This window comes from Bolinopsis microptera, chromosome 12, assembly GCF_026151205.1.
Source record: "Bolinopsis microptera isolate Bmic1 chromosome 12, MBARI_Bmic_1.0, whole genome shotgun sequence".
NCBI lineage: Eukaryota > Metazoa > Ctenophora > Tentaculata > Lobata > Bolinopsidae > Bolinopsis > Bolinopsis microptera.
Window position 1 is genome coordinate 5,071,740 of NC_087083.1, and position 24,108 is coordinate 5,095,847.

Sequence of the window (24,108 nt, forward strand, 5' to 3'; positions counted from 1 at the left end):
TCTTCTATTTTACTTCATTATAATAATTATAGTAATTAAATATTTTACCAAAAACAGCATTTAAAAAACACTGTTGAGAGACCACAAAACATGTAATCTCAACTTACTATTTCTACTTTTTATTTGAACAGCAAGTCAAGATGTCATTACCTTATTGTTGAATGATACTGATCTATGTATAGGTTTCGTCACGTGACAACCATTAACCAGCCTAGACCAATCAAATCACTGTAACTTAATAATGAATTTACGTAATGTTTTGTACATATTATACTTTAAGTATTATACTTAGAACTTATTATAGGCTGGATAAACAGTTGGCGCCATATGATTGGTGTTGCACTGTAACCAAGAATACAAAGTTACTGAGATTGATTAATGTACTGACTAAAAATACATTATAGCCGCATCGATTTGTGTTTATTAGCTTATTGTTTTGATCCAGGATATTGTTAGAACAATTTACTGACCTGTATAGCAAGTGTTACATGCTAAGAAATGCAGATATATAATACCCAGAAAATACACACAGTACAATACAGTGTAAATTGTAATGTATTTGTGATGTATTTGTATCTACGAAGAAGTCGTAGCGTAATTGAGGATACACGATGTATTAATTTCTCAGTACTGTTGATTGTAAACACTTTGCGTAGAACGTCAAACAAATATTATAGTCTGAAAACATACAAATTTTTATGTTTCTACATAACCTAGTTTTACTACGAATTGAGGTGTAATTTCTTGAAATTTCAACTATAAAGGAACAGAAAATTTCTCAGGAAATCTTAGATTACACAGAAGTTCATTTCACCCGGATGTCGATTAAGGAACTAGAGACGAAAAGTAGCTGAAGGTCTCCTTTCATACACTAGGGCTGGACATTACTCATTGCTTTACACAGTATTGTGAACACTGATAAAAACTGATAAAGGCACTCAATAAACACTTGATGACGACTTTTTCAAAGATCTAAACTCTACGTTCCAAAAAAAAAACGGACAACCTTCCACAACTATTGCAAACCCCGTATTATTTTGGACAATGCGTACATTAGGAAGTGAAAGTGAAAGTGAAAGTGAAAGTGAAAGTGAAAGTGAAAGTGAAAGTGAAAGTGAAAGTGAATCATTAACACGTGTTCTCATTACAGGTGAACGTGGGTACCATGTTTAACAGAGAATACATTTACCTGCTAAAGCTTGTTTCTCCAGTTGACGAGGTTTATGATGGGCCCTACTCTAAGGGTGAGTGATTAATAAGATAATTGAATAATTAGATAATTGATAAATTAATAAATTCATAAGGTGATCGGGTGCTTAATCAAGTTTTTTGGCTTCAGAAATACTAACAAGATTTAAATATTTCTTCGCTGATAAAACTTGAGCAGTGATCTTAAGTTATAAAGTTATGCAGAAAGTTAAGACTTATTATATCAGATTCAGTGCAGATGGCGAGTCTACCTGAAGCTGCAAAGAGAGAGTTGAATACGACAAGTCCTCGACAGTTCTGGATTGCTGTTATCGACTTCTTTGAAGGTGCGAGATTTGATGTTATTATTTTACATTTGATAAATCTTTCTGTCATGATTTATTTAGTGATGATCTAAATATGAGATCTCCGTGAACATCCAATAAAGAGTTTTTATACTGTTCAATTTTAACTTAGCACATAATATATTTTTTGAATGACCTTACAAATATTATCTTTATTTTGCACAAGCCTTTTGCTTGACTTCAGAAAACATATCCCAACATTCCACGAGCTGTCCCCTCGGATACCTTACATGATCACATAAAACATATCCTTGTGTTTGACATCCCCTCTCCTCAGAGTTCTCACACTTGGTAGTTAACCACGTGATTAACACGTCATTCCTGGCTCTCAGTAAAACTTGGAGAAAGGAACAGTTCCGGAGCTGGTGGGGGGATGGTAGGGCTGGTGGTTTTAATGGCGACAAGGTGATTAAGTGATTAATTACCGAGTTAATTAATTGGTTGATAGATTGACTTCAGAGTTCAGCTACAAGTTTCGTTTCCAGTTTCGATCGATATGATTAGTGAAATCTGACCCTGCTGTTTTATCCGGAAGTTTTTTCCTCTTTTGAGTAAACGTCTTTACTTGCTAAAAACTGTGTGCGGTCTAGTTTAAACCAATTTCACTTGATTGGGTTACCCTGACTTAAAACTGACACCAATTATTCTCTAAACAATATAATTTAAATTTCATACGATTTAAAAGATATTATGATATAAGTTCAACTCCCGTTGGCATGAAAGTTTATGAAATTCCTTCCGATAGACAATGTTTAGAAGATATAAAGATTAAAATCGATATCTGATAAAAATACATTTACTTTCAGGCGTTGTTTATAAGTTGTAACCACAAGTATTTAATAAACACAACTTTCAAGCGATTTTTATAAGATGTAACCACAAGTATTTAATAAACACAACTTTCAGGCGATGTTTATAAGATGTAACCACCAATACATGATGAGTATAACAGACGACGAGGTAGTAGTTCTAATAGAGTTAACTCAGAAGCCACAGTATACCGGAGCTGTTAGCAGTGATAATCCGTTTGATGATGGTTCCATGCCGGCTTTCAAGAAAATAGGATTCGCCATCCTTGAGGTCAGTCAATTTAAAGTACATTTAATTTAACAGTTACCATTTAGGTTCATGAAACAATAACCTGTCAAATTGTAATGTTAGCGTAACCGCGAAAACCAGAAGCCACAAATCTTATAAAATCCCTTAAGGCGGGGCTACACATAAGACACCCGGTCTGCAGACAAAATATTGATGGTTGTGATTCCAGGAAATTCAACCTCAAATTATTTATGAATCTTTATAATTTGCATATTATACTTGGAATATATTCTGAAGATGAAAATTCTCCTTTCGAGTCAAGCAATGACTCATCTTAAAATTACTCTGATGTAACTTGATATGGAATGTTAAGTGATAAAATGTGGTAATTATGATAAAATGTGGTAATCGACAAGAGCCACATCCCTCTGGACTCTAATCTATTGAGGTTATAGGGCTGGTAACTGGACAATTTTTTGTTTACTTGCTATTTTGATATCAAATAGCAAGTCAGTACTGTCCAATCAAAAGCCACACTCACTATCCAGTATCCTTCTACTGTCACGTGTCAAAACAAACATGGCACCACCATCCCCATCAGTATCCAGACCTATTTTATGATCTACAAGTTTTTAGATGAAGTTTATATAAGTTTCACGTCTCTCTAGGGAATTCCAGTGTTGTATTCTACATTATATCACGACAAACTGCAATGTAATTTGAGAGTAGCACGTACCCCCGCCCACCTCCTTATTATGTATTTTATGTTATGTACTATATAATATGTACTATATAATATACGAGCGTGCCTCCACAGTCCACAAAGCACATTCTGTGGATACCGTGCCAGGGTTCATTATGAGCTTAATTTGCTACTCATCTGATACAATACACTATTGTGTACACATTGAACATCCCCCTGCTTGTATGTAAGCCTCCTTTACATTCACAGCTTTTTTTAAAGATGGGACTGATCCATAAAAAATATTACCGAACGTTTTGTAAGTCAGGAATAGAGCTGTAATAATATTGAATGCAGTTACAAGTTATAGAATTTACACAGGTTGTCGTTAGTCATGTTGTCTGTTGTTGTGTTTAAGGGCCAACATTAACTTTAGAATATCGTACGTGTTTTAGCTGCTATAGTAACAATGGTGTACAATGTACAAAAAGTTGAAACACGGAGCACTTCATGAAACACACATACTCTCGTTTAGAGACACAGGGCACAGACTTAATATTGTCAATATTGTACGGTGATGTAGTTCGCCTCCTATGGTTATGAGGTTTCAGAAGGTGTTATTAGTGTTATTAGAAGGTGTTATTAAAAGGTGTTATTAAAAGTGTTATTAGTGTTATTAGAAGGTGTTATTAGAAGGTGTTATAAAAAGGTGTTATTAGTGTTATTAGAAGGTGTTATTAGAAGGTGTTATTAAAAAGTGTTATTAGTGTTATTAGAAGGTGTTATTAGAAGGTGTTATTAGAAGGTGTTATTAGTGTTATTAGAAGGTGTTATTAGAAGGTGTTATAAAAAGGTGTTATTAGTGTTATTAGAAGGTGTTATTAGAAGGTGTTATTAAAAAGTGTTATTAGTGTTATTAGAAGGTGTTATTAGAAGGTGGAATTAAAAGGTGTTATTACATGGTGTTATTAGTTTTCAACTACTACGTTCTGAATTCTGATTTCTTTCCCTCAGTAAAATGATACCAATTGTACATCGTGTCTGTAGTCTGTACTGTAAATGTGCAAGTTAATCATTGTTTGTAAGCTTTGTCCTGTAGTACTATGATAACTCTACGCTTTTTGTAACGCAAGAATTTCTGGTTTTCGTAATATAATAACATGTAGATTGTAGATAATATAATAAGTATACAAATTATAGAATTTGAAGGTGGGCGAGTCAAAAGTAAAGCCGTGGTTTTTAAATGTATATGATTATTGATTACATACAGATGAGAATTAATCAATCAAATCCTTCAATCAAGACTCCAGCGGCTGTCATAGTTCGGGGTCACGATAACCTACCAGACATCACATACTACACATAATACCATACATACCAGACGAGATTTCAAACATCATCAAATTTAAATAGGAACTTAAAACAAATATATTAAAACAAAACAACACACAAATGATTTACTTGAGCGGTTTCACTGTTTCAGTCAAATCATACAGTTTAAATGGGCTTCTTACTCAATGATTACCTATTTCTAATAATTAGTGTATGCTTTCTAACTGGAAGTTAGGTATTCATTATTCATTATTCAATATTCATAGAGGGATAAAAGCAAGATATTCAAATAAAAATAATACGCAAAATCTTTCGTTTCTAGTTCTCTGTGTGCTCAAGAAATTAGGTCAAACCAACAACTTGTTATCTACATTTTTATCTACATTGTTATCTACACTGTTATCTGCATTTTTATCTACATTGTTATCTGCATTGTTATCTACACTGTTATCTGCATTGTTATCTACATTATACTCCACAAAGCGTACATCAGCTTTCATCTTATCAACGTTTTAGTGTCCTTTCATCTTGTCAAATTTTTGTTTTTTCAGAAGTTTTGGTTTCCTCAGATTTCCCCTTCGCAGTAGCACCTTTAAAAGTGTTTATAACCGCAAGAGCAGACGTACTGTTATCACGCCCTAACCTCCCACTACCCAATCTTCCAGAAAAAGAGCTAAAAGATTTCCTGGAAATAGACACAGACACAGTCTTCCACATGGTCCTAGCATTCAGCTGCTTCCTATAAGCAACCATCCCGGAGTTACGCGTCATGTAAACTATGGGATCCACGGCAGAGTTGAGGGGCATTATCAACAGACACAGTAATATCGTTATCAGATCTCCTTTGCTAGTGAATATCTCCTCTAGATATACGATGACAGGATCGTTGTAGGGGTTAAGATTAATCAGGATCACATCATAAGACAAACATATGAATAGAACAATCCAGAGTGCATTGAAAACGATGAAAAGCAGGCCTAGAATAAGAACAGTTATTGTAGCGGCTCTCTTCTGTTTGGCAGTGCCTGCCTGGCGTACTGCTTCATCTCCAGTTTGAAGCTTTAGAATTGTCACAAGGTTAAAGACACACACCAAAACCACGTGGGAAGAGATAAGGCCCCACTCTATTCTAAGAGAGTACCATTCTATTGGTTCGTGCTTCTTCGCGCAGGTTACCATCTTACCAAGATCGGGGGTAAGAGAATTTGTAAACTCGCTCAAACATGCCAGTACTAGTAGCTTTGTTCCAAAAAGTGCTATAAAAAGAGATGCAGCAGTGATTATAGCAAGTAGGATAAACTTTTGTTTCATTCTCAAGAAGGGTTGTACAGTGGAAATCATACGAGTGGCACTCAACAGCAGGGTAATAAAACAAGACATAAGAATGAAGAGAAGAAGTAAAGAATAGCAAGGCAGGGTTGTCTCCTCTAACCATATAAAGAACTTGTAAACATCCATAATTCCAAGGTTTGGGTTTTCACCCCGGAGAAAGTAATATAATTCTTGTAGGAAGTCGGGCAGTTTGTTCATGATGGGGATGAATACTGCAACGTTGATAGTGGAGATAACACAAATAAGGAGATCACAGATGTTCAGGCTGATTAGGAGTTTGTTGCCAAGGCCGTCTCGTTGATTCCTGAAAATAGTGTGTTCCAGAAAATCGTGGATAATCATTAATCATACTGGTATGATCGCATTATAGACTAGAATAAGTCAATAACAAGTTTGAAAGAAACAAACAATTAATCTAAAAGTGATCTTCAAGTTCCTACCTCAGAAAGTAAGATAGCGATATTCCATTAGTAATGATTCCAAGGGCTGATATTGCTGCTGAGACACCTATCCCGATCTTGAAAATCAAACTCAAATTTTCTGTGTACGAATCTATTACTGTATCTGCCATCCCTTTCAAAATTTCGATCAGAAAGTAAAGTAAAGTAAAGTAAAAAGTAAAATTTATGACATCACATCATCACACATGTCTACAAACTATCATCGCACTGTGTGAAAAAATATATAATAAATATTTCCCCACCAACATTGATTAATTATCAAATACAATATTTAAAAACAATTTCATCAGAGGTATTCTTTTATGTAAGAAATTGAACTAATTTAAATTGTATTTTGTTACATGATGACATATTTAATAGTGTATTTTACGTATATGCTATCTTATTGTGAACGCTTAACCAGCTTTCACTCTTTGTAATGTACATATTCCGATCAGAACGCGAACGATATTTCATGTCCAAATCTGAAGACTTAAATGTCTCCCGAAAATATTTGCAAAATTCCATTAGCACAGCTATGATCGTGAACTTATGACTGAGTAAGCTGTGTATAATTTAGTGTGAGGGTTCTATAAATATATGTTCCATTTAAAAGCATTATAATGCTTTTATGAATGTTGCAGTTCATTATTCTATGCACATTGAAAAAAATGTATACGCCTTTTAAGGTTTTGTCCATTTCAAGTTTTAGTGGTTCAAATAAAAGAAATTTTCTGACAAAAGAAATTTTTTGAATAAAAGATAATTGTAATGTAAGTCACCTATTTATTCCTAATGCGTAACGGATGGAGTGGAGTTAAATATGAATTAATTTAATTACATTTTAACTTAAAATAAATAAAATAAAAATATCATGTAAACAATAGACTAGTCAAAGAAATGGAAAAAAAAACCCTGCGCACATAAGAAATAAAAACTGATGAACAGTTGACAACAGTGATATGGGTTTTTCTTGCTGTCTGACTTATACCAGACAAACAGAATAAAATATTTAACAATTAAGTCTCCTGACCGGTACCTGGTACCTCTCAGTCGGGACCAGCTTTTGTTGCCCTATACCACTATTGCCCATGCAGCACCTGTCTCTTTTCAAACAATAGCATGGTGACTGGTATTTATGGTATTTAGCCGGATATCTAGCAGATGGTAGGGCGAAAATATTGGAACATCTGAATTTTGATAATATGTCGGAGAGTTTGAGATTCATTGCCTTGAGCTAGTCCTTAGCCTTAATTTTTGGACAATCAAAACAATTTATTAAAATTAGCGAAACGTCTCCCGTATGCTGGCTGAACTCCTTCGTCTACAAATTATTAGTCAAATCGGGTCACGTGATCTATTCGTCCCCTTTGTGGTCAATGTCACGTGATATGCCGTTTTCGAACCAATTTTTAACACCGAGATAATGAAATGTCCAATCTTTGACCTCTTCTTCATTGTCCACTCAATTTACAAATTCTTTTTGAAAAATGTGCTATCTTTTGTAACCTTATACAAGTTTACTGTACGCACAAATTGAATCAGCTATTACATCGTGGTATGAACGCATGATCGGTAAATCGAACAAAACATTTTATTAAATGTGCAACACCTGATGTACAATGCAACACCTGATGTACACCTGATGTACAATGCAATGTACACTATTATTAAAGTTTTGAAGTTAATAAAGTTTTACATTTGATTAAACTGTGTACATTTTAATACCTGTGTAAACTTAATCATGTCATGTAATAGTTATTGAGTATTGGAATAGTATTGAACTATGTAAATTGTAAATATTTCGATATTTGCGTGCCTCAGTTAAAGGTATTCAAGGTATTTACTAATAACCTTTGTTATTACAACATTAATAACAAGAGGACATCATCAAGGAATATCTAGTGTTTTGTTAATGTTGAGAGCTCTGTGTGTACAGGAAGTATTCATTGTGTGTGGTCAGTAGTGTATATTGTGTAAAGTATGTACATTGCACACACTTATCAAATAGAATGGTGGACCTAATCATCTAATTAAATTGTTGAGCTACCCAACTTGTCTCAAATCATCGAAGGCAAAATACAGCGCCCTTTTGTTCTAAAACGTGAACCAGCGGTTTTATTTCTTCGTATTTTAGACGAGGAACAACACAAGATAGCGTAGATAACAAGGTAACCTTATTAAGGCTAATGTTTTGATAAATTCCGATCTCTAGGAAATTCCCCGGACAACTATAATTATACTGCACAACATGAAACGGTGTCATTGTATCTAAACATTGCCCTGTATTGATCGGAAGCTGTGCCAAATTGAGAGACAACTGACAAGTTCAGTGATTATAGTCCACTTCTGTGCAGCTTTAATAACTATAATTACTGTAATAACTATAATTACTGTAATAACTATAATTACTACCAGCTCATCTGACTCTGTCTGTTCACCAACTATTTGACTCATTAAATACATCACGAGTCTTAACATAACGCGAAAATGTTTTCTCCCTGAATAAATTGTTAGTACGGTAGTTTTAGATTTACATGTGAATAAGAAGGATAAACTGACTACTTCCATAATCATGTTTTGTATGTTTTTCATTTAGCTTTTGTAACAGAAAACAGGCCTGTCTATGATCCACGAGAATCGAGATTATTATTTGATGTTACTCTTACAAAATGTAAACAGGGATAAGTTCACGAACACAAAACAACGTTTGAACAAATTTAGTGACATTACTGAGCATCAATAATACCAACTACCACATAGTTAAAAAAGTGCTTAATCAAGCCACGTGGTATGAGCTGGTGGTCACGTATTCCATACTATAGGATGTTTTATTAGAAAGTGTGGGTACATTAGGGCCAATGACTGATGAGAGTGTAGCGTTGAACGAGGGTTGAGGGGTAGGATAAGAGGGGTGTTTCTGTGGACTCCGCACAATTCTGCTCAAGGTTTACAACTCTTTCACTCTTTCAGGTTGAAGCGAACAGAGAATTCAGACTACATCGTACTCACTACGAGTCGGCACAGACTAGTGACTTTCAGTGTGCGCGTAGTGTCAGTATGCGAGTAAACCTACCTGCTGGTTAGTATTTTTAGTTAGGTATTAGATAAGTTATATATTAAGTTATATATTAAGTTATATATTAAGTTATATATTAAGTTATATATTAAGTTATATATTAAGTTATATATTAAGTATTTTGTGTGAAATTTACAGTGAACTTATCTGCTGGTTGGTTTTTTTAGTTAAACATATTTTAATACACCAGATTCTTTACTTTCGGGGTCTAAAGCAAAAGCTAGTAACGCAAATCATGATTAAATGGGACGGCTAGAAAACTATAGTGCAAACAACCTTACTTGATCTTAAGTACCTATTTTAAAATGTTTTATTCTAACTCCATAACATAACCAGTTTCTTACTAGGAAAATACTGTGTAATACCCTGTACATATGATTCAAATACGTCTGGCGAGTTTGTCCTGAGATTCTTCACAACCAAGGCTATTGACATCAGGTGAGGACATAAGTTGATAAGAGAATTAATTGCTTGAATTTGTGATATTTTGTGTTCTGATTTAATGAATTTTAAATTTAGGAAGATTAAAAAACTGAAAAAACGAATGATAGTTTGAATTTTATAAAGGAATTTGTAACGCTATTAAACCCCAAGTTCAAACAATCAATCATCGAGATTCGAGATACCCGAAATTATTCTAAATTTATCCAGAGAATCAAAGTTGAGTCCAGTCGATCACATCTCGTCACTATTAAAACTCCACTCTCCGAGATTTACATTTGTTCGGTAAACTGTGCTTTAATTAAAGACTAAAGCACTTAGAAATAGCACCACCATTTAACCAATGAGAGGGCGTATAGTAGATCACGTGCACCATCATTCAACCAATGAGAGGGCGTATAGTAGATCACGTGCACCTCATCAACCAATGAGAGGGCGTATAATAGATCACGTGCACCTCATCAACCGATGAGAGGGCGTATAGTAGATCACGTGCACCTCATCAACCAATGAGAGGGCGTATAATAGATCACGTGCACCTCATCAACCAATGAGAGGTCGTATAGTAGATCACGTGCACCTCATCAACCAATGAGAGGGCGTATAGTAGATCTCGTGCACCTCATCAACCAATCAAAATATACATATATTTGTGGACCAGGTCGGATTTAACGCCTGTAGGGTTCCTACCGTAGCCTAAAATTAGCATTTTGTCACTTTTCCAAGTAGCTCTAGAGCTCTAAGGTTTTTGGTCGTATTTGGGTTTTGGGGAGAGAATTGAAGCATAATATACCGAATATAGAGTAATTAGATTGGAATATACGCAGATTACTATTCAGTAGTGTTTTTGTTCTCTTTCCGTTCGGCAGTACTGTTAATCTTACCAATGGCAATGCTGGAGAATTTCCGATAGATATTAACTATGTCATCAAAAAGGCGTGCTGTAATGATTTAATGTTTCGAGCCTGTCGAGAGTAATCTGTGCTTACTGCATTACCCTGAAGTTACCATGATGATTATTATCTTCTGATACAGTACGCGCCGTATCTTTTATAGTGGGTGTTGATTAACAAAAGTTATAATCGCCGCTAATTGCTCCTATAACAAAAGGTTGACTCAGCTGATACTTGGCACACTGCTCACACGGTTGTGTGGCAATTTATCGGGAAGTGTTGACAAAAGTCTTACATCATTATTACTTGCTCGAGTTGGTTTGAAATGAAACTTTGGACTGCGAGTTGGACTTTCTGTACCAAACTGTACCATGGTACAATATTTGACGAAAGTCAATTATCTTGAGATCCTACTGATACATTTTCTTTAAACTTTCCAGATAGTTGTATGGCTATGAGACGGATAATCTGAGCAAGTTTGGGCGAATTTCTATGTGCCAAACTTGAGATATGACTTCAAACACAAGAAAATATCTCAAATTGGTACAATATTTGACGAAAGTCAATTATCTTGAGATCCTACTGATACATTTTCTTTAAACTTTCCAGATAGTTGTATGGCTATGAGACGGATAATCTGAGCAAGTTTGGGCGAATTTCTATGTGCCAAACTTGAGATATGACTTCAAACACAAGAAAATATCTCAAATTGGTACAATATTTGACGAAAGTCAATTATCTTGAGATCCTACTGATAAATTTTCTTTAAACTTTCCAGATAGTTGTATGGCTATAGGACAGATAATCTGAGCAAGTTTGGGCGAATTTTTATGTGCCAAACCTGAGATATGACTTCAAACACAAGAAAATATCTCAAATTGGTACAATATTTGACAAAAGTCAATTATCTTGAGATCCTACTGATAAATTTTCTTTAAACTTTCCAGATAGTTGTATGGCTATGAGACGGATAATCTGAGCAAGTTTGGGCGAATTTCTATGTGCCAAACTTCAGATATGACTTCAAACACAAGAAAATATCTCAAATTGGTACAATATTTGACGAAAGTCAATTATCTTGAGATCCTACTGATAAATTTTCTTTAAACTTTCCAGATAGTTGTATGGTTATGAGACGGATAATCTGAGCAAGTTTGGGCGAATTTCTATGTGCCAAACTTGAGATATGACTTCAAACACAAGAAAATATCTCAAATTGGTACAATATTTGACGAAAGTCAATTATCTTGAGATCCTACTGATAAATTTTCTTTAAACTTTCCAGATAGTTGTATGGCTATAGGACGGATAATCTGAGCAAGTTTGGGCGAATTTCTATGTGCCAAACCTGAGATATGACTTCAAACACAAGAAAATATCTCAAATTGGTACAATATTTGACGAAATTCAATTATCTTGAGATCCTACTGATAAATTTTCTTTAAACTTTCCAGATAGTTGTATGGTTATGAGACGGATAATAATGAGCAAGTTTGGGGGAATTTCTATGTGCCAAACTTGAGATATGACTTCAAACACAAGAAAATATCTCAAATTAGCGGTTTCTAGCGGAACGCAGGCACAAATTTCGAGATCCTACTGATAAATTTTCTTTAAACTTTCCAGATAGTTGTATGGCTATGAGACAGATATTCTGTGCGATTTTGGGGGAATTTCTATGTGCAAAACCTGAGATATGACTTCAAACACAAGAAAATATCTCAAATTGGTACAATATTTGACGAAAGTCAATTATATCGAGATCCTACTGATAAAAAAAAATGTTGTGAAAAAATGTTGTGAAAAAATGGAAATAATATTTAGATGCTTCCTCCTCCTCCTCCTCTTCCTCCTCCTCCTCCTTCTCCTCCTCTTCCTCCTCTCCCTCATGCCCCTCCTCCTCCTCCTCCTCTTCCTCCTCCTCCTCAGTCTTCCTCCTCCTCAGTCATCATCCTCCTCCTCCTCCCCAGTCCTCCTCCTCCTCCTCCTCCTTTTCCTCCTCCTCCTCATACTCCTCATCAGTCCTCTTCCTCTTCCTCCTCTTCCTCCTCCTCCTCAGTCCTCCTCAGTCATCCTTCTCCTCCTCCTCCTCCTCCTCAGTCCTTCTCCTCCTCCTCTTCCCCCTCCTCAGTCTTCCTCATCCTCCTCATCCTCCTCCTCCTCCTCATCAGTCCTCCCCTTCCTCCTCCTTCCCCTCCTCAGTCCTCCTCTTCCAGTCCTCCTCCTTCTCCTCCTCCTCCTCATCAGTCCTCCTCCTCCTCCTCCTCCTCCTCCTCCTCCTCCTCTCCCTCCTCTCCCTCCTCTCCCTCATCCCCTCTTCCTCCTCCTCCTCAGTCCTCCTCAGTCCTACTCCTCTTCCTCAGTCCTACTCATCTTTCTCCTCCTCCTCCTCAGTCCTCCTCAGTCCTACTCCTCTTCCTCCTCCTCCTCCTCAGTCCTTCTAAGTAATACTCCTCTTCCTCCTCCTCCTCCTCAGTCCTCCTCAGTCCTCCTCCTCAGTCTTCCTCATCCTCCTCAGTCCTCCTACTCCTGAGTCCCCCTGAGTCCTCTTCCTCCTCATCCTCATCCTCCTCATCCTGTGTTCTCATCCTCCTCCTCCTCCTGAGTCCTCTCGAGTCCATCTCCTCCTGAGTCTTCCTCCATCTGAGTCCTCCTGATTCCTCCTCCTCCTGAGTCATCTACCTCCTCCACATCCTCCACTTCTTCCTCCTCTTCAGTCCTCCTCCTCCTTCTGAGTCCACCTCCTCCAATACCTCCTCCTCCTCCTCAGTCTTCCTCAGTCCTCCTCCTCAGTACTCCTCCTTCTCCTCCTCCTCCTATAGCCATGTAACTATCTGGAAAGTTTTAAAACATTCTATCATTTAGATCTCCAAAATATATATGCCTTTGTTCCGCTAAAAACCGCCAATTTGGAGATATTTTCTTGTGTTTGAAGTCATATCTCAAGTTAGCACATAGAAATTCTCCCAAAATCGCACAGATTATCCGTCTCATAGCCATACAACTATCTAGAAAGTTTAAAGAAAATTTATCAGTAGGATCTCGAAATATGTGCCTGTGTTCCGTTAGAAACCGCCAATTTGTGATATTTTCTTGTATTTGAAGTCATATCTTAGGTTTGGCACATAGAAACTCGCCCAAAATCGCACAGAATATCTGTCTCATAGTCATACAACTATCTAGTAAGTTTAAAGAAAATTTATCAGTAGGATCTTGAAGTATGTGCCTGTGTTCCGCTAGAAACCGCCAATTTGTGATATTTTCTTGTGTTTGAAGTCATATCTCAAGTTCAACACATAGAAATTCTACAAAAATCGCACAGATTATCTGTCTCATAGCCATACAACTATCTAGAAAGTTTAAAGAAAATTTATCAGTAGGATCTCGACATATGCGCCTGCGTTCCACTAGAAACCACCAATTTGTGATATTTTCTTGTGTTTGAAGTCATATCTCAAGTTCAACACAGAAATTCTACAAAAATCGCACAGATTATCTGTCTCATAGCCATACAACTATCTAGAAAGTTTAAAGAAAATTTATCAATAGGATCTCGAAATATGTGCCTGCGTTCCGCTAGAAACCGCCAATTTGGAGATATTTTCTTGTGTTTGAAGTCATATCTCAAGTTTGGCATATAGAAATTCTCCCAAACTCTTACTCATTATCTGTCATATAGCCATCTAACTATCTGGAAAGTTTAAAGAAAATCTATCAATCAGATCTTGAGAAAATCGAAAATATATTCTAAGTGATTCACTAAAACACTCGATTTTCGACCATTCCATATGGTACAGTTTTGTCGAAAGTCCTTCTGTGGACTGCTCATGATAGTACCGGAATTGTAACGCGCGATGACAGAATTGCTAGCTTTAATCCATTGCATTGTCCGGTTGCACGCGATTTCGGATTGCGCGCAGCATAGAATTAAGGTTACCTTGCCTGTTGAAGAGACAACACTTCAGAACATTCGATCCTACACTGGGCTGTCAAATAACTTGATCTTTTATTGGGCAAGAAGGACATTTTGAGTGTACCATAGTCGATATTATCATTACACACTTCTACTTTAGGTCTTGAGTAAGAAAGTATTCACATATTCTAACAAGTCATCCATGGGACTTACAATTCGCTTCATTGTAATGAATGCGCGCCTCTGTCACTTGTCCACTGTCGAGACCCTAGTTCTTCATAAAGCTCTTTAAACTTCACATATGATGCTGCTTTAATGAGCCTAAAAATGCTTATTTTAGGAAGGAAGCCTGGGACGCTCCCGGCTTCGTCCTCTACTGCAACTCTAAATTTAATGAGTAAACCATGCTGGGTGTTGGGAGAAGCGGTTATTACAATAACTACAATAATTATTAATATCTTCCGATTATAACTTAGACCAGCTTTAAAATTTTGTTTTTAACGGGTGATTTCTTTCAGTCAAGTGATAGAAGAAATGCCTCAAAGACACTGGATGTTAAAGTGTTTTCTGAAACCCTACCTAGCGGGGGCCTCCTTTACTATCCGGGGTCTCAAGATGATTGAGGGTATTCTTGGTAAGTCATAACTAGCTTGTTTAAGGCTGTACGTAGCGGACTAAAGTGCTTTCCTAAATAAGGCTGTAAGTACTAGCTGTAAATACTAGCTGCACGTGTTCGCTGTAACATTAGCTGTAAATAGCTATGTAATAACTAGTTTGGCTTTAATTAAGTTATGGCTGTAAGTACCAAGTGTAAGTACCGACTGTGCATTGCAGCTTTTGGTAGCACTTAATGAAGGTGAATGTTTGAACAGTGCATGCACTTTAAAGTTTAAAAAATACTATTGATTACGGGGTGACAGTATGTTTGTTTTATTTGAGCTGCTTTTTTATCAGTTAGAAGCTGAAGAGCGTGTGTATTGTGATGAAACTTGTTGTTTTTGTTGGAAGCTTTAATTTTATTTGCATGCTGCAAGAAAAATGTGATTTTTGGAGAATGCAAGCGTGTCATGATGTAATGGTGAATGAACTGTCATTAAACTCCATTTGTTACTTGCTCGTTCATGTAATCTTTTCAAGGTTTGGGCGGAACTTTAGTGTCAAAAAACGGGGTAGAATCAGTTGCAGGGTATTACGGTATGTTTGATAAATGCCCAGCAAATTAATTAATCAATTAATTAATCATATTTCATCACTATCTGCTATTCTGCTCTAGTCTGTGAAGTTTAATTGCTGTTTATATCCCAGCATCTTTTCTTTTTCAAAAACAAATTCTCTCCAGAGGACGAAAGCTGATATTTCTTTCTACGATTAACATCTTGTCACCTGTTCAATAAGCGACAGCAAATCCCTTCATTAAAATAATATAATGCTTACTTAATACGCTAATTAATAATTAATAATTAATACGCTAATTAACTGTTGACGAACGTCTCTTATTGGTTATTGACTCATACCAGACTGATCATTTCTATCCTATTCACAACAGTAACTGTCACCAAGATGTAATTAGATCGAACGCAGAAATTAGATTGAACCGGTTCGATCTAGGAATTAGATCGAACGCCGGCGCGGCTTTCAATGTATTTGTATATGTATCTCGCGCCAGCGTTCGATCTAATTCCTAGATCGAACCGGTTCGATCTAATTTCTGCGTTCGATCTAATTACATCTTGGTTACAGTAAAGGTTTTTCTTCTTGCAATAAATCTAAGTTCTTGAGCTGAATTTCTTAGAAGTTTGAACTTGAAAGAATCTGCAGTTTTTAGATCAGCGTATGTCCATTTTGATAATGCTATCCCTATTTGATAACTATCGTTTCAGCTAAATATTATCAACAGCATCTATTAATTATTCTAAAGTAATCTCAATTTCAATCCTTAAATAACCCTCTAAATTGAAGTATTGAAAGATAGCCCTCTAAAATCTGATCATCTCCTTTTTAAAAGAGAAAGTGAAAGTACTCCCATTTTAAAAGAGAAAGTGAAAGTACTATCTCCCATTTTAAAAGAGAAAGTGAAAGTACTATCTCCCATTTCAAAAGAGAAAGTGAAAGTACAGGGTGGGCCAAAAGTCAGTGTGCAAACGTTGGGTCTTATACCTCCGCCGTGTTTTATATTTGAGAGCTGTTGCTTTGCAGATGGCATACTGTACTTACTGGTTCGAGGATTCCGTCGTCCAAATTTGAAAACTCGAATATTTTAGACCACACCCATTCAATATTAAAACACCTATATTGTTTTCTCTAAACATGCTGAACGCCTAATTTTTTCAGAGACGGTAGATTATCAAATGTTGCATATGATCTGAAAACATGAGGCAAAACGGATTAGAAATGACGAAGTTATCAAGCATTTTGTGTATCTCGTTAACAAAATTGACTGGGTGATTATGTGACACCGTGACACGACACCTTAATTGGGCACCCTTAACAATTCCCATAATGTTTAACGGGGTAGTTAACGGGGTCACCTTATCACGTGATTAGGTAAACCAATCACCTGATCACACGTAATGAATAAACTCGTTATGCTTCATATCTCGGTCATCTGAGAAGCTACAGTTCTAATTCTTTCAGGACAAACGTAATTCGAATGGCCAAACACAATTCAATAACATTTAGCTTGATCCGACTATCCAAACTATCAAATAAATGTGAAAATGAACCTCCATTTGAAAAAAATGAACGCGAATATTTTTCGAGTTGACAAATTTCTCGAACCAGTGGTGGTACTAAGTCATACCAGAAGGAAGTATTTCAATTGGGCACTCAGTGACTGAGCTATTAAGGCCAACGTTTGCACACTGACTTTTGGCCCACCCTGTACTATCTCCTTTTTAAACAGAAAGTAAAAGTGTTATCTCCCAGATAACCCAGAAGCATTGGACTCTTTATCGGAAAACGAGTTGTACGTTCAGATGGAATGCGAGAAAACTACCCACGTGACCACCCAAAAAATGGGAGTCACGTGGAATGAACAATTTACCGTATATCTGGTATCCCCCGTGACGGCCGCTCTTCATGTTAAGGTTAGCAGATTAGATATTATTATTTTTTGTTTGTGTGCAACATTTATTTGCTAATTTAGGATGTGCTTAAAACTTAGATTTGAATTTTAGATTACGCTTATTTTAATTCATTGGCGAGTTTTTTTATTAGTTGTTCTAATAAAGGCAAGTATTTCCTTTACTGGTGTGGATTGTTGAAAAGTATGGAATTTTAAGTTAATTTTTTCCATCGCATTTTATTTCAAATGTTATTGACCGATTTTGGATTATTTTGAGAGAGACATTGAACATTTTTACACGCTATCCTCGCATTTATTGACGATGTAACATCTCTCTTGCAGGTGTTCAAAAAGAACATGATTGGATCAACTCTGGTGGGAACGAGTTCCATCCAACTACCAGAGTTATTTGGCAGCGTCAAAACCATTGATGATACGAGGGACAAGGAATTCAACATGCAATTGGTACATTCCCTTCATTCCTTAAATTCCTTGTTGCTAGGAGACAGTTTTAGTAGCTATGTAGTTTTGAGTCCTTCAGCTTTTGCTTACTCTTAACTGAAGACGGACTTGATTTAATTGCTGATATGTTTGGTAAAGTGTGATCTCTCTATGGAATTCATAGAGAGATCACACTTTATCACACACTTTACCAAACTTCACCCCATTTAATCACACTTAATCACTTTATCTCCCCGCAGAAAGATAGGCACGGTCTCAACCTAGAGATCCATCTGAGGATGAAAGCGAGCTTTTACACAGACCTAATGGAGATTTAAACTTCGCAACTTTTAGACTTAAATATAAAGTGGTATTCCACAGGCATTCATGGTATTCCTAACTCCTGGAAATACTAAAGTTCCGTCTTCAGAGAAAGAATGCGGATCAGAAGATGTGCTGAGAAACACAATTTTAGCTCGGTATATTTTGATGTTTACTAGCTATTTGATGTCTTGATAAATAGACACATGTTAATAGGATTCTAAAATTTTATTATGATAACTTTTGTGTGGTTTGGCTTTAGAATTTAGACTCTGTACAATGTCATCAAACATCGAACAATATAATACTTTAAAAAGTGGTTAACATTTTATCAGTTTTTGGCGAGAATTTACTAATTTTTTTGTTATAACTAATTTTTTGCTTTATGGATTGAGGATAACATTTCACATTGGGGAGGGCTGTATGAATATTATTATATAATTATTTCATCGGACATATCCTAGGAAATATAAACGGAAAAGTTTTACAAATTGCTTTAAAATTAATGTGAGAGAAAGAAAAAGCATTGAGATTAAATAATCCGTGTTTCAAATCAGAATATAAAAACATGAAAATTGCAGGAAGGCTTCACCAAGTCAGCAAAATTCAAGTGGAATGGATAACCTGTAAATATTTTGTTAATTTAGTATTTGGTTACCTATCTAAATAATTGATGCACAAATCTGGTTTAAAGTTCATATTCAATATTTAATTGATAAATGGTGTTAATTTTTTCTTAGATTTAGAAATTAAATCTGAATTGTGATTTTCAACCGGATTGATCATTGATGCATTCCTCATAATTCAACATCGTTGGAAAAACAGTGGTATTATTTGGTTCCTTTAAGTGGAGGCTGTCAAGGGGATTGTCTGCGCAATTAACAGGTGATACTGATAACCGTACAAGTCAATATTTGCTTGAAACAAAGTCGTCGATGACTTTGGACTTACAAAACAACTCGGCGCGCGCTTTGATAAGTTTCAAACCTACAGCTGAAAGTTTGATTCCGGTCGAAGGAAGTTTATTGAAGATTACAGAAAGCTTTACCAAACGAAAATTCAGATTTTCTAAATCACAAACTCTGTCCCATTTTCAAATATGAAAATTTTGCGAACAGTAATTGTCAGATTTGATGGATGTTTTGGCCAGAGACCAATTAGTCAGCTAACTGATGATTACTGGGCCGCGCTCAGCCTGTCATTCCGCCGAATCTCTATTCTATGTTTATGAACGTAATAGCCTGAGGTCCCCAGGTAAACTGATGATTGTATCTCCCTGTCACTGTCCCATGCAGGTCTTGTCATACGTTGTATGAGGCCGCTGCGCACGGGCGCGCGGCTCCCCCTGTATCGTTAAAACTCTACATGCTACAGTGAAGGGTGACAGTTAAGTGGGGGTCACCGCGTGATACAAGGCAGGTCCCTGTCCAGCTCGATGGAATTTTTGCCCAGATGCCAGACACCAATTTATTAGTAGTAAGTAGGCAGTGCGCCATCGACAATAAAACGCGCGCGCTGACCATTGAATGGTTTTTTAGCTCTTATTTCGGCCAGCACATTATTTTGGAAACAATCAAAAAGTTATAATACTTCCCATATAACAATTTTGTTGAAATTTGGTCAGCTTACGTAAACACTTATGTTCTACTGAACCTAATTTAGTTTGAACAATTTCGATGCTCAGAATTTGAGTTATCAACGAATTTCTACCTATTTTGTCATTTTTAGACCTCTTAATCAAGGCCAATCTCTCCCAACTAAATTAGGTTCGGTAGATAAGTATGATTGAAAGGTTCTGACAAATTTTCAGCATGATTCATGTTTAGGAACCGAAGATATGACAGAATAATACGACAAAAATCAACAAATTTCGTCAAATTACGCGACTTTTACACCTAATTTTGCTCCAAAAGCCGCGCACCATCAAATATGGCACCTAGGCGAAACTCACTGATCATTCCTTCGGCGGCGCGCGCTTCGCGCGCGAAAAGTGGCATGCAACGTATGTCAAATCATTCCAAAAAGGTATAATAAATTTGGTACTGTGAAAATTCTCACAGTCTCTAGAAAACGATGGTACAAAAATTTTGAAAATCCGAGCAAGTTTATTTTTATCGTGCACCGCTTATTATTAGTTAATTGATCATGATGATATAGTTAAAACCAAATTGTGAATTAGAACTGGAAGTCAAATCTTTCGACATAATAGAAAAATAATTTTCAGTTTTTGAAGACGAAATTTCCCCGACCGAATTTTCTTGCCTCACGTTGTACTTGTATTTGTAGGCCCGTACGAGTGCGCGGCTGTAAGTGTATCCAATATCGTGGCTTTCGCGAGTGAAATGACAATGGGGGTCACGACGTGATAGTGATACAAGAAATTTCTCCGACTGAATTATTTACAGTTTTGACCGAATTCTCTCCAGAAACCAATTAGCCAGTCAACTGTATATAATATAAATGGAATTATATAATTATAAGCGACAAGAGAAACGCCATTGTCCGACCTGAGGACTCCTTAAAGTTTGATTGACGATGTCAATCCATCGAGATCGTTGCTCGACGATGCGAAGCAAGAATGCAAATGCTAGTTCGCGGCGCGTCGAAGTCCTCTAACTTAAAGTTAAAGTTAAACTGCATTAAAATTAAAATTAAATATATTCCTTCTGTAACGTCCTCAATAAATAAATTTAATTGTAGTTGTGAAATTTATGTGCACGATTGTTTATTTGTAATAGTTCTGGCCTATTATCGAAACGAAGATCAGAAAGCTGTTTTGGAATTTATAAAACTGGAAACTGAAAGATAATAGGTTGAGCTTGATACAGTTATAATAATTAAATCTCAATTGCCCAAAGTAATTTTAAAATCCAAGACTCTACAATTTTCATCTTTATTTTCTTCTTCGATTTCCGGACAGCTGATTTAGATTTTTTAAATCTTTGAACTTCCCGTCCTTGCAATTGCATCAGGTTTAACTTTATTTGATTTCAAGTTCGACAGTGAATTAAATTCTGTTCGCTTCTGTTTACTTCCTCTATTTGAATTTTCGTCCATCTTCTTATTTTTCTTCCTCTTCTTCAATGGCTCGGGAGAGTTAGCACCGTTTTTGTCAGATTTCCGTTTGTTTCTAGCTTTGTTTTCCCCAAAATCGTGAGTATCCAGATGAAGGAGTGCTTCCCTCATGGCTAGGGAGACTGGTTGGAGGATCTTGACAGATTCCTCGTCCGACATGGTTGTTTCTTCTAATTGTGTGCCTACGGAGGAATGTTGTTTTTAGTATATGGAATGCATGAGTGGTGAGAATTGTATGTCAGTGAAAAACAAGGTACACGTACTCAAGTTCGACACGCACTCTAGTAATAGACACGTACTGTAGTTCGAAAAACTCGTACTCCGTTTTATAGATCTAGATTATAGAGTACGCTATGTAAATATCTACTCTTTATATACCACACTTTATATTATCACAAACGACTAGTAACCGAGTACCGGTCTGGAGATTTGGCTGATGAACCGGAGACAGTCGGATCAATCTATTTTCCTGTATTAAGATATTACTTCGGTCTTCAAAATGAAAACGAAAGTGCTAGAAACTAAAATCTAAAAAAATCCTATTATATGTCTATTATATGTCTCACCAATGGCAGCTTCGATGGCTTGAAGTCGTTCAATGTCGTACTGTGTTATGATAGTGACCGCGCAGCCACCGGCACCTGCACGTGCAGTTCGGCCCACACGGTGGATGTAGTCTGTTGGCGCAGAGGGAGTGTTGTAATTCACTACGTATGAGACTGTCGGAATATCCAAACCTCTGAAAATGTTTTCTGTTTTAAATTAGTATATGTTTGATGGTTAGAAATAGAAAGTTAAAATAACTAAGATATATTGAAATTGAAATTTTACTAAAAAATAAAATTAACCTGCTAGCAACATCAGTAGCTACGAGTATCTTCACAACACCACACTTGAATTTGGCGAGGGAAGAGAGCCGCAAGTTTTGGTTCATCTGAGAATGTAGTGCCGTGCAAGGGAAACCTGCGGTAGTTTAATTTATACAGTAAAACCCCGATATGTTAAACCCCGATTTACCGCGCCCCGGTATACCGCAAACTCCGATTTACCGCAGCCGTTTCCTTCCCCAAAATAGGACTTAAAATGCAATATGTAAACAAAGAAACCCCAATTTACCGCGGATGTTTCTTTCCCCCAAACTCTGCGGTAAATTAGGGTTTTACTGTGCATTGTGTATACATTTTAAACTATTTTTGAGAATTTCATAGTTTATGAAATAATTGAGTAATCGTGAGATTGTTTGTGCTGTTTTTAAAACATTTCAAGATTTTCAACTAAGAATAAAGATTATCCTCCAATCTATTACTATTAGCAAGCAGTAACAGTTGATTAATTCTAAAACTCATTATGGAATGAACAATGACGGAACAGTTGTTTCATCTACTAACAATAATCACATTTTTCAAAAGATATCGTTAAAAGTTGGACGTTTTTCTTATTAGTATTACACCATTTGAAAAGGATTGATATAATAATGAATAATTATTAATTAACTTGTTAACTAATTAATTAGTCAGGGTCACTATTGTAGAAATTCACGACGCGATAATTCGTAACAGGAAACAGGAAAACAGGATTGCCAAAACTTATCTTCAAAAACTTAAAAATAAAAAGGCTTTTCTTGAGAATTTACGTTCCTTTAAGTCAACCCACGATATTGACAAATTTTCCAGCACATGAGGATACGTCATAATAAGCTTTATCTCTTAAACCTAAGAAGTTTGATAAAAGGTAAAACAAGCTGAGCTTTAAATCCTTGTTTCTGAATATTTCTACTGCAACTGGTATTAAATCTGAACAGTTGTCTGGCAGTAGCTCGACTACTCCGCATATCAAAGAACTTGTAATAATCCCGAGAGAAAGGGTTCCCAGACTCCCAGTGTGGTACCTCATCAAACTGACCCTTCTTCAGATTATCCCTAAACTGGTCTTCACTGATCCTTCCTTCAGCTAATAGTCCTCTCTGTGTGATCAGAGCTTTGAGGAGTAGAGCATTAGGGACCATAGTGCCCATACCTAAACCTCCTAACCCATAAACCATGGCCATGTTGGCTGCCGGAGCTGAAAGTCGCATGAAGTTCTGAGCAGTGACACCTCGTGAACATGTCCTCACAGATATTATCTCATATTGTATCCCGGGGGTATCAAGTTGCAGTGAGGTACCGAAAACTGTGTTGATAACGTTTAGAGCTGTCTCTGGGTGGCAGTGCCTGTAAGGGAACAATCCCCCACCTGAAGCCTGCATAGCAAACACGTGATAGGGTGTTCCGGAGATGTCCACCTCTCGCTCTGCTAACATCAGGTACCGTTTGTTACCATATCCGTAGTCATCTCGGAATTTGCTCAGCTGAAAGTCAGGAACTTTGGTTTTATCTATCTTAATGAGAAAAATCATGGTGTTTGCTGTAGCTAACATCATTTTCTCCATCAAGTTTGAGGGTTGAAAAACCCTGGTTAGTCGCCCTAACAAGCTCTGATTATTCCCTGGTTGTACTCTAAGTGTA

General features: G+C 36.4%; 3 protein-coding genes across 4 annotated transcripts in view; 1 reads left to right on the plus strand and 2 right to left on the minus strand.

The window, feature by feature from the left end:
- Positions 1–2,842, minus strand: part of LOC134824198 (uncharacterized) — a 33,578-nt gene extending 30,736 nt beyond the window's left edge. Inside the window, exon 1 of the mRNA XM_063835971.1 lies at positions 2,831–2,842. The gene's annotated coding sequence lies outside the window, so the exon portion shown is untranslated. The remainder of the gene's footprint in view (positions 1–2,830) is intronic.
- LOC134824197 (calpain-5-like) overlaps positions 1–19,351 on the plus strand; it is a 61,249-nt gene extending 41,898 nt beyond the window's left edge. Inside the window, exons 8-17 of one of the 2 annotated variants that reach the window (XM_063835970.1) lie at positions 1,151–1,244; positions 1,437–1,535; positions 1,831–1,958; positions 2,460–2,633; positions 9,351–9,459; positions 9,804–9,894; positions 15,222–15,337; positions 17,629–17,789; positions 18,110–18,232; positions 18,469–19,346. In XM_063835970.1, coding sequence (XP_063692040.1) covers positions 1,151–1,244; positions 1,437–1,535; positions 1,831–1,958; positions 2,460–2,633; positions 9,351–9,459; positions 9,804–9,894; positions 15,222–15,337; positions 17,629–17,789; positions 18,110–18,232; positions 18,469–18,546 — 1,173 coding nt within the window. In that variant the 3' untranslated portion in view covers positions 18,547–19,346. Of the gene's footprint in view, positions 1–1,150; positions 1,245–1,436; positions 1,536–1,830; positions 1,959–2,459; positions 2,634–9,350; positions 9,460–9,803; positions 9,895–15,221; positions 15,338–17,628; positions 17,790–18,109; positions 18,233–18,468 lie in introns of both variants that reach the window. The other variant, XM_063835969.1, reaches the window with a different exon arrangement.
- A 1,801-nt stretch (positions 19,352–21,152) lies between these two features.
- Positions 21,153–24,108, minus strand: part of LOC134823972 (probable ATP-dependent RNA helicase DDX49) — a 47,454-nt gene continuing 44,498 nt past the window's right edge. Inside the window, exons 3-5 of the mRNA XM_063835571.1 lie at positions 22,453–22,567; positions 22,171–22,343; positions 21,153–21,786 (exon numbers count right to left, since the gene is read on the minus strand). Of these exons, the coding sequence (XP_063691641.1) occupies positions 21,464–21,786; positions 22,171–22,343; positions 22,453–22,567 (611 nt within the window). The 3' untranslated portion in view covers positions 21,153–21,463. The remainder of the gene's footprint in view (positions 21,787–22,170; positions 22,344–22,452; positions 22,568–24,108) is intronic.